A 15,390-nucleotide genomic window follows, 5' to 3' on the forward strand; every position below is an offset into this window, starting at 1 on the left:
GTAATTAATCAAATATTTATTGCAAACCATCTCCACAATAAGATTCATTAACATTTTGCACATCTTAAAGTCTAGGAAGTCACTAAAAAAAGAAAATGCTGACCAACCTAAATTCTAAGGAGTATTTCAAGGAAAGCTATCAAATTTTCTGTGATGTAAGATGTAAGATATTTGTTTTCATATAGCTTACACGTCTTTCAGTATTCTCCTTTTTAGTGTAACTCACCAGACTTTTTAACACTAGATCTCTTCAGTAAAAATGATACAAAAAATACAATATATACAATATACATATATACTTCACGTTAAACCATAATTCGAGTATAGGCAATAAGATTAACATGAAGATTAAAATATTCAATAATATAAAATATATGAACTGTAACGAATATATTTGATGATTGAATATAACTATTTAGAAATCTCCCTAAGGAGAGCCAATAAGGCACCTTCAAAAACATTAGAGTATTAAAATTTGCTCTTACGTTTTAAATCTAATTGTATACAAAACCTTCCCCTTTTCCCATTAACAAAAATTTACAATTTCGAACGAATGTGTTCGATTTTCTTGGATGCGCGTTTTTGCAAGTCAGGCAGTTTCATTGCCAAGCCCATATTTCCTTGAATTTTGACTTTTCCCTGAAAGAAAGCCTTCTGCGGATTCAATTTTCCAGATATAAAATCGACAACATCAGTGTCGCTGATCGTGAAAATAACATCTGGCTTGTCTTTCCCATTATATTCGACTTTCCCCTTTCCAACTTTGGCATTAATTACCCAATAGCCTTCAGCGCCATCAGGTCCACTGGTTACTTTGAGTCCATAAATTCCGCGAACGCCTTCGATGAATCCTTCCTCATCCTCCTGCATGGCGACTTCAAGCGCTTGCAAAAGCGTGTTTGCTTTGAATTTTGAAGGATCGGCAGTAGCGGCGACGTTGTTGCGCCGAACTGCTTGTGGGAACCCTAGACGGTAAAGGGCGACGACGACCGCACCTCCGAGACCAATATTGTGCTGAAGGGCAAGTTTGGCTCCAGGAACTTGTCTCTTGCCAGCTTGGCCTCTCAACTGCCAGCAAAGTTCAGAGCACTGAGCCAAACCAGTCGCTCCTAAAGGATGACCCTTCGAAATTAAACCACCGCTAGGATTCACCACGTACTTTCCACCGTAGGTGTTGTTTCCAGAATCTATGAGTTCTCCAGCTTTTCCTGGTGCACAAAGTCCGAGGGCCTCATAAGTGATCAACTCGTTGGCGGAAAAACAATCGTGTAATTCTACAACTTGCACGTCGGATGGTCTATATTGGGTGTTGCTGAACAGTTTGTCTGCCGCGTTTTTCGTCATATCGTATCTGAAAAATAGTGAATTTAAAGCTGTGATATAAAATGTTTGAGAAGTCCGGTTTCCATTGCTTTTTGCCTTTTTGAAGCCCTATAAGATTGTCAGAACAACTTTTTGAATTTTCTTGAAACCCCGAAAAATTAAATTTTGATCGCACAAAAAATAATAAAAAATAAAAACTGCCATGGCGTGGTCAAACTATGCAACACAAGACAAAAAATGTATCAACAAAAATTATGCACACAAAATATATCTACAAATTAGTTATTAATCACTTTTTTATGTGACATGTAGTTTTTGTTTTATTGACAATAACAACATTATAAATAAAAAATCAAATTTTTGGACAAACGACATGAGCTAAGAAAAAAAAAGACAAACGTTTTTCAACTAAAAAGGTATACATATTTTTTATTAATCCTTCTTTTACTGTGTGCGAACTTTTTGTTTCATTCGTAAAAAACAGCATTAAGAATAAAAAATTAGATTTTTGGTCAAATGACATAAGCTATGAAAAAATGAATATGCAAATGTTACTCTTACAGAAAAGAGTAAAAACTCATCCAAATTTGTCATCAACAGTTTTTTGATTTAACGCTTAATTCTTGTTTTAATCGTAGAAAATAACTTGGTGTTTCTTGACAGGGGCTTTAGGATTCAGTAATAAAAAAACTGTGTTTTTTAGTCAGACGTTTCGACTCATGTGAGAGCCCTCTTCAGTGATTTATTTAGAAACAAAACCAAAATTTATATTTTCAGTAATATGCTTGTGATACGATGTCAGTGACAAAAAAATATAATATAATTTAGATGAATACTGAACCAAAATGATCAATTTTCTACCCCGAAATGTCGACTTTTCAACGAAATACATGGATTTTCTATCAAATGTTTGAATCATCAACCTACAAAGGATCTATTTTGAGCCAAAAATGGAATAGTTTAATTTTTAGTTAAAACAAAAATTTCTTAACGCTAAAATAGGAATTTTTAACAAGAATTAAATGTGTTTCCAACAAAACAGTTAAAGTTTCAAATAAGTAGTTTAATTTTACAACAAAGTAGTTAAATTTTCAATCGAATAATTGGATTTTTAATTAAGAAGAATAAATTTTCAACTAAAATTTAAATAATAAATTTTTAGTAAAAAAGTAATTTCTTCAGTTTAAAGAAAGTAATTTTCAACTCAAATGAAAAAAAATTTCAACAAAATAGTTCAATTATCAGCTAGCAATATGAATTAGTGGTTTAATTTTTGACATAAAAAAGTTGACTTCAACAAAATTGTTGCATTTTCAATCAAATTGTAGATTTTTTCACCAAAAAAGAAGCATTTCGAACTTTGAATATATTGTATACTTTGCAACGAAAAAAATCTCTCAACTAAGAATAGTTGGAAAATGCAGATATTATTCTAAATTTTTGAGAAATATTTTAAAAAGTATGAGGAAACTTCCGTCTAGTTCATGGAAAATGCACGTATTGTTCTAAATTTTTGAGAAATATTTTAAAACATATTAGGAAACGTCTGTCTAGTCCATTAGCATTTTTATTTTGTTTAAATAGTGCAATTTGATTATTTTTTAACTTGACTTATAAGTGCGAAAAAGAATTTAGTGCCTGGCTAAAATGAAAAAAAAAAGAGAATTGCATTATTTAAACGAAATAAAAACTTAAAGTACAGTGTCATATGGCATAAGAAAATTTACTACTCAAAACTGAAGATTTAGTTTTTTATATATTTTTACATTTTTATTATAATTAGAATATATCAGTTTTATGTGAAAACTGACTATCACAGATTTTTTTTAATCTTCACGTGTCAAGACCTTCTGAATCCCTAAAAACTAGTTTTACGGTTGTGTTTGTCTGTCGTTGTTATCTGTAATGCGGTTGACTTTTGAAAGACTAACCGGATTAGGTTGCAATTAGGCACACAGTTTAAAAAAGAACGAGCGAGTTCGTTAACCAGCTACTTTGGATGAAAATTTGAAAAATTAGAGCATCTTCTAAATTGTTGAGACTATTTGTAGTAGTTGCAAGCTCGAGCAATGTATCCTAATGACTTTCTTCGATAAAAAAGTAAATTATCAGAATTATAGGATTTTAAAAATAAACAAAGAGCAACGAAAATGAAAATTTTAAGCCAAACAACGCGCGATATGAGAAAAGCCAAGATAAGAGCAACGCTGCTTTTTGAAAGCCCTACAAGTTTGTTAGAACAACTCTGAAATTTCTTGAAAAATAAAAAATTATAATTTTATTCGCAAAAAAAAATAATCAAAAATACCATTGCACCGTCGAACTGTACAAGGTTCCAAAAAAATGTATCAACGAAAATTATGCACCCAACATATATCTACAAATTTGTTATTCATTAATTTTTCATATGAGACCTCATTTTTGTTTTAATAGTAAAAGACAGCATAAAAAAATGAAATTTCTTGACAAACGACACACGCTGAGAAAAAAAAATAATAACACAAAATTTGTTCATACAAAAGACCTACAAATTTGTTATTAATTAGCTTTCAATCAGATGCGTAGTTTTTGTTTTATTCCTACAAAACAACATTAAAAATACACAAATTCGATTTTTGGGCAAATGGCAAGCCATGAAAAAAATAAAGACAAATGTTACTCTTCCAAAAAAAGAGCGAGAACTCATCCAAATTTATCATCAATACAGTTTTTGTTTTACTTGTAAAAAATAACATTCAAAATAACAAAATTAATTTATTTGAAAAACGCTAGAAGGTACTAAAAAAATGAATAGACAAAAGCTGTTCCCCCGAAATGATCTACAAATCTGTTATGAATCATTTTCAGATAGGACGAGTAGATTTTCTTTTAATCGTCAAACATAATATTAAAAATAAAAAAATTAATTTTCGGAAAAACGAAACAAGAGGAAAAAAAATAGACCAAAGTTATTGTTCAACAAAAAATAATCTACAAATTTTATGTAAAATTTGGTTACAACAATACGTTAGAATTAAAACTTAAACTTTTTAGAAAAACGACTAAGCTACAATAACTTTATTTAACCAATTTTTCGCTTAAATTCTATTTACAACTTTTCTTGGAATCACTTTACGCTGGGTCGCGTATTTTTGGTTAAACCGTAAAAATGACGCGCAGTTCTTGTTATTAATAGGGCGAGTAGATTTTCTTTTAGTCGTGAAAAATAAGAATAAACAAAATCTAATTTTTGGAAAAACGACACAAAAGACGAAAAAAATAAACCAAATTTGTTCAATAATAAAAATCTACAAATTTGTTATGCAATTTTGTGATAACAATACGTCAACTTTTTAGAAAAACCACTATGTTACAATAACTTTTCATTTTACAAATTTTTTCGCTAAATTTTACCTACGACTTTTCTTGGAATCACTTTACGCTGGGACGAGTATATTTCGGTTTAAATCGTAAAAATAAAATTTAAAACAAACAAATTAAATTGATGAAAAAACGACATAAATTGCAATAAAATGTTTAATATCAAGATTGCTTTTGTTTATAGATTGAACTATTTTTTGATTATAAAAAAACAATGAAAATGCGTCTGTTTTAATACAATGCATATTATGAATTGTAATAATATAAACTTATTGAAATGATATAAATTTTCAAGATATAGTTGAGAATAAAATATAATACAAAGTAAGGAATAACTATTAAAGCAATAATGATAAATTAAATTTGTACTTCATTTTTCATTTTACAATTGCTATAATAGATGTTTTGTAAAAAATTAATCATTTCTACAGAAAATTATGAAGATTTCCTATTTAAAAAAGCTATATTTTCAGTTTTTCATACAATTTTTCTTTAAAAATTAAAAAATTATCCACACAATTGTGAATAAATACTATTTTATAGCAAGTATATAGGACTAAAAAATGAAGTTTTAATTTTTTATGATTTTTAATAGGGGTTTTTGTTAAGAAACTACGATTTTCTATAATGTTCAATGAATATGTAATTTTTTGTATATTTTTATGAAAAATTAAGAAAATGCATTTAAAATTCGTAGAAATCCTTAGAAATTTTCATAGAAATTCATCGAAGTTTCTGTGCAAATATTCCTAGAAATTATTTCCACAGGGATACGCAAACGACTCTTTCATAATAACTTAATTCTCACTAATGTTATAACAACATTTTTTTGAATTCTGGAATTATCATTATATTACCGAAAAACTTTCGTAATTCGAAGTGGCACGGGGAGTAGAAAAAAATCGAATTATGGAAATTCCAAATGATCGAAAAATGCAGTTTTCAGACGATAACGTAATAAATAACTAAGCAAGTATTAAAAATATATGAAATATACAATAATATATAATAATATAAATAAATAATAATAATAAACTTCATACTTCAGGCGGAAAATTTAAATTGAGTTGATTTCAACATTAGCTCCTACTTCATACTACTTTTGAAAACTTACTAAACAAGAGATTCAACTTTGATTGGCTTTAATCATCTTAGAAAATGGGTATACATATTTTTTGAGTTTTTAAAGTAAAACTTTTTGTACTTCGAATTATGGAAGCTATAAACTCTCTCGGGATGTCTAATTTGATTCGAAATAACGAAAACTTCGATTTATCGAAATATCAAAATTCGGATTATCGAATATATTTTTAACATTGAAAAAAATAGAAGTTTCAGCAGGGACCAAAACAAAACTTCGAATTATCGGCTATTCGATTTATGGAAGTTTCACTGTATTTTTATAAGCAAAATAAAAATAATTTTGCAAATTTAAAATCCCCCATGAACTACTAAAATAATTCGATCTTCCAAAATGCCGTTACTTTTCCAGGTCTTGTGCCTTGTGGGCAAACAATTTGGGAGTCGACTAGATTTTGTTTCAACTTTTGAATTGAAATTCAATTCTCTTGGCCGGTTGACGTCTGAAAATAATTTCGAGTACTCACCCAACTATTTTCATGCAGCTACGATCCTCAAAAGTGGATGGCAAATCTGTAGACATTTCCATTCCCACAATTTCCACTGCCTGGGACTGAAGGTTGTGTTTTACTACAAATTCTTCATTGGCTAGAACCACAGCAGCTGATCCATCGGAGGTAGGGCAGCATTGCAATTTTGTGAGAGGTCCAAAGATCTTGGGAGAATTCATAATTTGTTCTAGGGTGTATTTATCCTGGAATTGGGAGTAGGGGTTGTTCATGGAATGTAAGTGATTTTTGTAGGCAATTTTTCCAAAATGTTCGGGTTTCGTTCCGTATTTCTTCATATGCTCAATACCCGCGTTTCCGAATAATTGTGCAGCCAATGGACTGTCATTGATGCCTAAAAGAAATCATTTAATAAAAGGAATTTAATGCAATTGTCATTCAAATTTCGATTTGTTAGATTATAATAGTCCATTTCAAATAGCTTTATTTTATAATGTAAATTACAGACCTGTTATATCAGCCATAACAGTGATGTGTTTATCCATGGGATTTGTACGATCGAAGTATTTGGAAGAGAGTGATCCGCGCTCCATTTTCTCGAAACCAAGAGCCAAGACACAATCGGCGTTTCTGCTTTCTATGATCTGCTTAGCCAATAATAAAGCGGTGGATCCAGTTGAACAATTGTTGTTCACATTGTAAACTGGGCAACCAGTTAAACCAACTTCGTACAATGCTCTTTGGCCACAGGTGGAATCTCCATACACGTACCCAACACAAGCAGCTTTGACTTCATTGTATGAAATTCCAGCATCCTCGAGGGCCTTCAATGTGGCTTCTTTTCCCATTTGATTATAATCGAAGTTTTCGCGTCTGCCTGGTTTCTCAAACTTTGTCATACCCACCCCTACAACGTAAACTTTGGGTTTCTGAGCCATTGTGAGAGTCTAAAATAAAATCATTTCCAATATATTATTAAGGATTAATGTTCCTTACGGATGAGTATTTTTGGTTTAGAATTTTAGAATATATTCAACTGCAGCATTTGAAATATTTTTATATATTTTACAAACTTTTAAAATGGAAAAATGTTCAATCAGAGGAAGGCCAAAACACGTTATTTTAAAAATTCCTTGAGTTTATCCTGACTAATTTTTCATTTACCCTGACTATTAATATTTAATCCTAGAATACTAACTATACATCTTCGGAACGTAGTATGAAGTTAAAATAGACGAGATTGACTGTAAAAGTCCCAATTTACTTGAAATAAATAAATAAAATCATTATAGGGCCGATTTTAAAAAAGTTGAAATTTATAAATAATTTACAATTATTGTAATTTACAAATTACAAATGATAAATAAAGCTAATATTTCAAATCGCGTATTGTGGGTATATTTATTAAACCCTTAGCCTAATAACATACTATATATACTACTACATATATAACTTAATTTCAGCAGGTTTTAATTATATGTACGTCTGAGGCGTATATTTGTAACAAGCAATTTTTATTTTAGTTCATATTCCAGGGTTAAAGACCAAAATTTTAATCTTGAAACAATTTTAATAAACGGGACGTTTCATATCACCCGGTAATAAGCGTTGAATGGAGAAAAATTAATATTAGTAGATTTCAGCGTAAAAGTGAAGATTATTCTACTCTTTTGAATGCGCGATTTTTCCAGCTGTCTAAAATTTCTACATAAGAATAGGATATTTCAGAAACTATAATTTATTTATATTTCCATAACGACAGCCGCATTGTTTCCTATTCCTCAAAAACGAACGTGCTTTCAATTCTGCAAAAGTGTTCATATTTTAAGTTTATTTAATTCCTTCTAATCACTTCACAAAATATGTTTAATAAATTGTTTTAATTCCTTCAGGTGGAACATCAGTTTTGAAATTTCAATTTTAATCAATTCAAGTCTGTAAATAAATGCTTTAGTTAAATTTTATTAAGTGAATTGAGAGGAATAGGATTTATATCTTTTCTATTCCCCTTGGGGGATTTTAAGACGGAGGAAAAATCGCGTATCCATAGAAATACAAATTCTTCTAAATTCAACGCCTATTACTGGGCAGATTTACAACCAAAAAATCGATTGCAGTGAAATTTTGTCTTCGATTCTTTAGAGTAAAATGATAGACTCCTATTTTTTTCGTTTCAATCTGATAGCTTCTTTTTAATTCTATGATTTTTAAAACTTTTGAAGTGTATAAAATTCAACCTTTTTTAATCAATAATAACTCGAACACTATTCATTTTTAGGAGAATTTTTAGGACTTTTCGTATGAGCTTAATAAAAGAATGTAAATCATGCATAATTTTTTTATATCGCCCAGGTTTTTTGCAATTGTTATAAACAAATTGAATTTTTCCAAATTCGAACCGTTTATTATATCTTTCATCGGTCTGCAATTATTTGTAATTGTATTGAGAAGGTTGCGCGCAAAATTTCCGAGCGTGCCATGTAATAATTCACGAGATATTTAAATTATTAGAAGCTCATGACGGCGCTCACTGAGTTGCCTCGCTCGGCGCAGCGCTTTCCAGTATGTAGCGTTTAAGTTAGGCGTAACTTGATGACTGGTTTGTTTAATATTACTTTTTTTTACCACGGGTTTTCCACGCTGGTTCTTTTAATCATTGATGAAATATATACGTGCAGCATATCATTCATTAATATCAAGTTTTTTGATAATCGGAACAGCAAATCTACGTAAAACTGTTTGTTTAGTTCTTGGGACGTGCGATTTGCCATGAAACGGGTTACAACAACGATCTTTAAATTTAACTGATGACATGTTTGCGATGTTTAACTCAGTTTAACTGAACTGATGAACGAAAACAAATCAAGAAAAACAAAAAAGAAAAAAATATATTACAAGAGCCACTCTGAAATTTGCACACAACCGGTTGTATACAATTATAAATAATACCAAAAAAATACAATTAAAAATAATTTCAGACCGAATTAAACAATAAAAAGCGCTCTGACTTTGCGAAAATTCAATTTGTTTATAACAACTTCGAAAAGCATGGGCGATATAACAAAAATAATGCATTATTTACAGTTTTTCATGAAGCCTATACGAAATATGAACTTTAATGACGACGAGAATTTTTCCTCAAAATAGATAGTTTTCTAGTAATTATAGATAAAAAAAGGTTGAATTTTATACATTTCAGAAGGTTAAAAAATCATAGCATGATAAAAAAAAATATTATATTGAAACAAAAAATTACGTGCCGGTTATTTTACTCTGAAGAATGCGAGAAAAAAATTTCGCTGCAATTGATTTTTTAGTTGTAAATACATAAAATTTTTTCATGAATGGGATAAAGCAATTTTAAATTTAAACTGATTATTTTCAGGACTGACAAAATCTAATTTACTTGAAAAAAATGACGCATTTAAACCAAAAAAGTAAACAAAAGTTAGTAATCTTTAACCCAAAAAGTGACTAATTTGCATTAATAAAGTGACTTATCTTCTTTTAAATTAATTACAAAAATTCAGTAAGTTTGAAAGTAGATTAGAAAAATGTGCGGAAATTCAAAAGAATTTAGTGAAATGTCTAAGAATTCAAAAGGTGAGTTTCGAAGACTTCAGGATAAATTTAACAAAAAATAAATTAAAAAATCTATTCATTTAAGTCGAATGGAGTAAAGTAAAAAAATTAAATCCAAACAATTTAGAATTTAGGATAATTTAATACGAATTAAGGGTAAAATCCAAATTAATTCAAAAAAATATAAATATATGAAAATCTCTTGAAATCATTGACAACTTAGAAATATATTCTAAAGATTATAAATTCTGAATATTAAAATTGAATAGATAACTGTTTCGTAAGTGACAATGCTACACGACCGTGGTCCATGATTAACCTACCTGACACTATGATGCTATTTTTAAACCGCGAATAGTCTTATTACTTCTTATTATTATGTTTAAATACTCAATAATAAGTTTGAACTATTGTGGATTCATATGACTAAAATACCTCAATTTCGTGTATCCCTCACGTAAATGCCACGAAAACAAATTTCTTATCTAAACGAGAATTTATCACAGAATGACATTCCCATACACTTGTTTTTCAATCCATCTTTCACAAGTCACTCTGGAATCACTTTACGCTGGGACACGTATTTTTGGTTTAAATAGTAAACATGGCATTGAAAATAAACAAGTTAAACTTGTGGAAAAAACGGCTCAAGCTGCAATAAAATGTTTAATAACAAAATTGTTTTTGTTTATAGATGCACCATTTTTTTTTAATTATCAAAATAAAACAATCGAAATACGTCTGTTTTAATACAATGCATATTATGCATTGTAATAATATACGTTTATTGAAATGATATACAATTTCATTGTAGCTGATAATAAAGTTTAATGCGGAATAAGGAAAATATATTAAAGTAATGATATAAATGAAATTTGTACTTTATTTTGCAATATATGAATAAGCATATCCTAGGTTTAGGTACAAAAACTAATTTAATATACATTTGATAGAACAGAGTTAAATATAATCTAGAAAAGTTTGCACATTCGACAAATTCGAGTACGAAGCATGAGATACGTGATGGGAATGTGTTCGTTTAAGCCGAAGGCGATTTAACAAAAAAAATTCACAATCAATCAATTACAGTTATTTATGCCTTGCACTTTAATTTCAGAAAGCATGTGTACAAATGTCGGGGAAATATAACAAGCGAGCGCGTAGCGCGAGAACCAACAGTCGCGCACAGCGAGCGATGACAATGTTCCCACGCCGCGGGCAGATTTTTAAAATAAGTTTTTGTAAAAAATTAATAATTACATCACAACAAATGAAAGTAATTTTTCCTAGAAATATATAAAATAGATTATAAATTTGTAATATTAAAATTCCTGGTAATAAGTGTTGGATACAGAAAAATTAATATTTTCAGATTGCAGCGTAGAATAGAAGATTATAGAAGATCTCTTTAAAATGCCATCAGAAGAGTGGGATATGTCCGAAATTAATTCATTTCTATTTCCATAGTGAACGCCGCATAGTTTCCTATCCCCCAAAAGATAACGTGTTTTCAATATATTTATTTCCTTCTAATTGTATCGGTAGGCACACCCCACACAGATGTTTTGTATTGCGCAAAAGTAGTCATATTTCGAATTTATTTAATCCCTTCGAATCAGTTCACAAAATATGTGTGATAAATTGTTTTAATTCCTTCATGTGGAACATAAGTTTTGAAATTTTAATTTTTATCAATTCAAGCCTTTCTCTCTGGACTTAAAATTATTTTAATTCACACATTTGAATTTTAAGACTTTGAATAAATTACTTTAATATAACTAAATATAAATTTGAATATTTCCATAATGTATAAGTTATAAAACGATCCAATACTGAAAAAATAGTTAAAATAAAAACATCAATAATATGTAATAGATATTAATTAAATATTAATGATAATTGATAAGTTGATAATAATGAGGAATTTTCAATAATTATAATAATGTACCTTATAATACAAGTAAAGCATGATTATTTATAAATGTTCTTGAAATTTGTAAGAAAGTAAGTAATTAATAGTAAACGAAGCAAAAAAGATAAAATGACAGTAAATAATGAATTATTCATAAAAGAACAAGATGTCTACTGTGTGGGAATTTTAGGAAATCCGGGAAAATTAATAAAAACATGTTTATATAATTATGAATGACTTTTTCTTTATCACATACAAATGACAATTAAATACAAAATATTTATTATCAGAAAAAAATACATAAACTTGAATTTAATCCAGCGTTTTCTAAGTGAAATTATTTTAAGCTTTACTATTCCTTCCTTTTCATCCTTCTACTTATTAATTCTTTTAATATGCTTCCGTTAATCTTTACTAAGCTGATTTAGAAGAATAAGATTTGACGTTTTTCTTTTCCCGTTGGGGGATTTTTTGACGGAGGAAAAATCGCGTAATCATGGGGACACAAATTCTTAATTCTCCTGAATTCAACGCTTATTACCGAGTTGGATAGATAACTGTTTCGTAAAAGTGCCAGAGCTAAACCACCATGATTGACCTACTTGACACTATAATGCTCTTTAAAAAAAATCACAAATCGTCTTTTTACTTCTCATTATTATGTTTGAATACTTACTATTTAGTTTTGAATTAATGTGGAATAAAATGACTAAAACGCCTCAATTTCGTGGATTCCTCGCGTAAATGACACGCAAACTAATTTCTTATCTAAGCGACAATGTATCACAGAATGACACTCCCATACAGTTGTTTTTCCTTCCCTATTTTACAAGTCACTCTGGGTTCAAAGTTCACAAACTTTCACGAGATGCAAAATCTTCTCATAAAAATCCGTATGAATAATTAATCTCATAATTAATATACAAGTAGCTAAATATTTATTTCGATACAACGCTCCAAAAATCGATCGACAGAACTGTCAAAATCTCAAAATAAACAGGAAACTTAAACTTAAAATTAAAAAAAAAAAGGGACAACATAATACAGATTTTGATGAGCGCAAAGTCTAAGTGTGAACAACTTGCACATAGAAATGAAAGGTAAATAACGTACACCTGCCTACTTACTTATATAAACACTAAAAGTCAACGGAAATGCACCTGCAAATTGAAAATACAGAGACGGCAGATAACTCAAATACTTGGTAGTACAACTACAATGAACTATTTAGTGGAAACTACTTGCAAGAGACTTTGTTATCAATTTAGAGCGAAAAATAAATCGATTAAAAGAGAAAAAATACACTTTGAACTCCGAGGTGACAAGACTTGTGTCTAGCTGTTGTATTTTCACGTGACATTAAGTCGATTTTTCTGGAGTAACGGATGTCGCCACTCTCCAGACCCAAGCGGCTCCTTTCACTTTGAGAATATTACTTTTCTCTTTGAGAAAAATACATATACGCATGTTTATCCTTATCAATTTGATTGAATAAGAAAAAATTCTAAAAAGTGATAAATAATTTATTCGCTGTCGTTTCCTGCACATGATAAATTAAAACGCTGAAAACAACAAATTTGATCTGGGAGCTATTTGCTTATTTCCGGTACCGGTAATTTTAAATGTCAACGGGTTTGTTTTCATAACACTTCCGAGACTGAAGCCGCTGAAGGTTTTCGCAGAATGACCTACGTAAAATCGTGAGTATTGCAAACTCTGTGAAATACTTTTTACCAAGCGAAATTGATAAGAGAATCTTTGACTTGAAAATATATATTTTTTTTGAGGTACAAATTTAAATTTTTTTTCTAATTCAATTCGGTCGATGTTTTATTCTGTTATTGTGTTTATTTTAGTTATGGCACGTGCTGAAAGTAGGAACAAAGACATTTAATCGACGTAATTTATTCCTGGCTCATCACATCGTTTTCATCTTTACAAAATAAACTGTTCTTTGTTATTAGTTTCAAAGTCGATTAATGTATTTTCAAAAACATTTAAATCATATTTTCTTTCACATTTTTGTTTTAATATGATCTCTAAATTATTGTTGAAAATATTTTTTTAAGTGTAGGTGGCCACTAAAATTCTCGAATAAGCAATTTCTTGAAAGAAGCAATTAATTAATAATAAACAAAAAATGATAAATAATAAAAATTCCAATCCATTTCCCTTCTAGCTTTTTTTAATTTGTCAAATTTACTTTCTCAACAACATAACCAATCAACAAGTAAATTAATTTGGAAAATTAAAATTGAGTTGTTTTAGGAAATTATTTTCTTAATCCAAAAATTATGCTATGTGTATTAGGAACTTTAAATAACAATAAGAGCATTTAGAAATCTTGTTCTTAATAGAAAAAGATGTTATCTTTAATATTAATATCCTTTTTGATCTTCAAAGTATGTTGTTATTATTTAAATGAACGACCCTTGTAGAACTAGAAACCGTTTCAGGGGACATTTCTTGAATATTTGTTCGAGAAATGAAATAAACTATAATCGTACTGAACTGCTGGGATCTTTTAAGGCAGATCATGCTCTTCGTTCCAAGTTTAGACACAAAGAAATAGCTGGGTTTAAAAGGAGTTCGTTGCCTTTCTGCGATTCATTTGTACACGAACATTTAGCAGAAAAGCGTCTTAGAAATTCCTTAGTGAAATTCAAAATTCCCAATTGATTCTTTGTTTATATTTATTATTTATGCCTTAAAAGAAAAAATAAAGAAAGAAAATTACGTGCCCTCAAATGTAAGAATCAGTGAAAATACTAAAATTTCGGAGTGATAATTACAGAAATCAACAATAATACACGCGATCGACTGACGTAGTAAATATTATACGCATTAGGTAAACACACCGAACAAAAATATTTTCATAATTATAATGAAAATTTTCCTTTTACAATGATATTTTGTGGCGATATTTCCCTTACAAAAAAAAGTAAATGTTCTGTACTTAAAATTAAGAATATGATCTTATTTTGAGGAAACGTTAAATAAAGAAAGGAAAAATTGGTCCTAATTTTCAATATTTTTCTGAAATGAACATAACCTAAGAATTTAATTTTCGAACTTTTGAATCAAATAATTATAAATATAAAATAATAAATATAAATAATAAATAAAATAATCGAATGGTTCTACTAATAAAAGTTAGGATTAAACGTAAAAGAAGGATTTTGAAATTTACCTGAATTATAAAAAATATTTAAATTTTGACAGATGAGAGTTCCTAGTCGAAATCTGGTGCCGCAGCGAGTACAGGGTGATTTTTTGCCCAGGGGGCAAAATGATGTGTCGGCTTTGCAAAGGGGTTTAAACGGTTACATGCAGGACTTGTCAAGGTCTCAAGACCTACCTCGGGGAAGCGACGCGACGTCAAGCGGACAGCTGTCACGTCGAGCGCGTAGTATCAAAATGGGTGCCGCGACGAGAGAAAAACATAAGGAAAAGTTCCTAAAGTGTCCCGCGATTCACTCCAGTTTTCACCATGGAGAAATTGCAAATGAAAAAGAAATCGTTTATCAACACCCGGATCACTGTGCTCAAGGATTTCCGATTTTTGAGGATATTCGAAGACAGGGCAAACTTTGTGACGTAACCCTCAAGGTAACATAACCTTAC

At 29.6% G+C, this 15,390-nt stretch overlaps 2 protein-coding genes across 5 annotated transcripts in view; one reads left to right on the forward strand and one right to left on the reverse strand.

Annotated features, from left to right (window-relative positions):
- Positions 1–15,117, reverse strand: LOC117168307 (non-specific lipid-transfer protein-like). 3 transcript variants are annotated; one of them, XM_033353867.1, is made up of 4 exons: positions 14,957–15,117; positions 6,781–7,219; positions 6,291–6,666; positions 1–1,351 (listed from the first exon to the last, which is right to left on the reverse strand). In XM_033353867.1, exons 2-4 carry the CDS (start codon positions 7,208–7,210, stop codon positions 538–540), a joined length of 1,620 nt encoding a protein of 539 aa, XP_033209758.1. In that variant the 5' UTR covers positions 7,211–7,219; positions 14,957–15,117; the 3' UTR covers positions 1–537. The 3 variants fall into 3 exon arrangements, with proteins under 3 accessions (XP_033209758.1, XP_033209756.1, XP_033209757.1); XM_033353865.1 differs by lacking the exon at positions 14,957–15,117 and adding an exon at positions 12,894–13,145; XM_033353866.1 differs by lacking the exon at positions 14,957–15,117 and adding an exon at positions 12,443–12,733.
- Positions 13,172–15,390, forward strand: part of LOC117168306 (kelch-like protein 18) — a 17,251-nt gene continuing 15,032 nt past the window's right edge. The window contains exons 1-2 of one of the 2 annotated variants that reach the window (XM_033353864.1): positions 13,172–13,466; positions 14,989–15,375. In XM_033353864.1, the coding sequence (XP_033209755.1) occupies positions 14,989–15,375 (387 nt within the window). In that variant the 5' untranslated portion in view covers positions 13,172–13,466. Of the gene's footprint in view, positions 13,467–14,338; positions 14,615–14,988; positions 15,376–15,390 lie in introns of those variants that run through there. The other variant, XM_033353863.1, reaches the window with a different exon arrangement.

The sequence above is a fragment of the Belonocnema kinseyi genome, chromosome 2, assembly GCF_010883055.1.
Source record: "Belonocnema kinseyi isolate 2016_QV_RU_SX_M_011 chromosome 2, B_treatae_v1, whole genome shotgun sequence".
Classification (NCBI taxonomy): Eukaryota; Metazoa; Arthropoda; class Insecta; order Hymenoptera; family Cynipidae; genus Belonocnema; species Belonocnema kinseyi.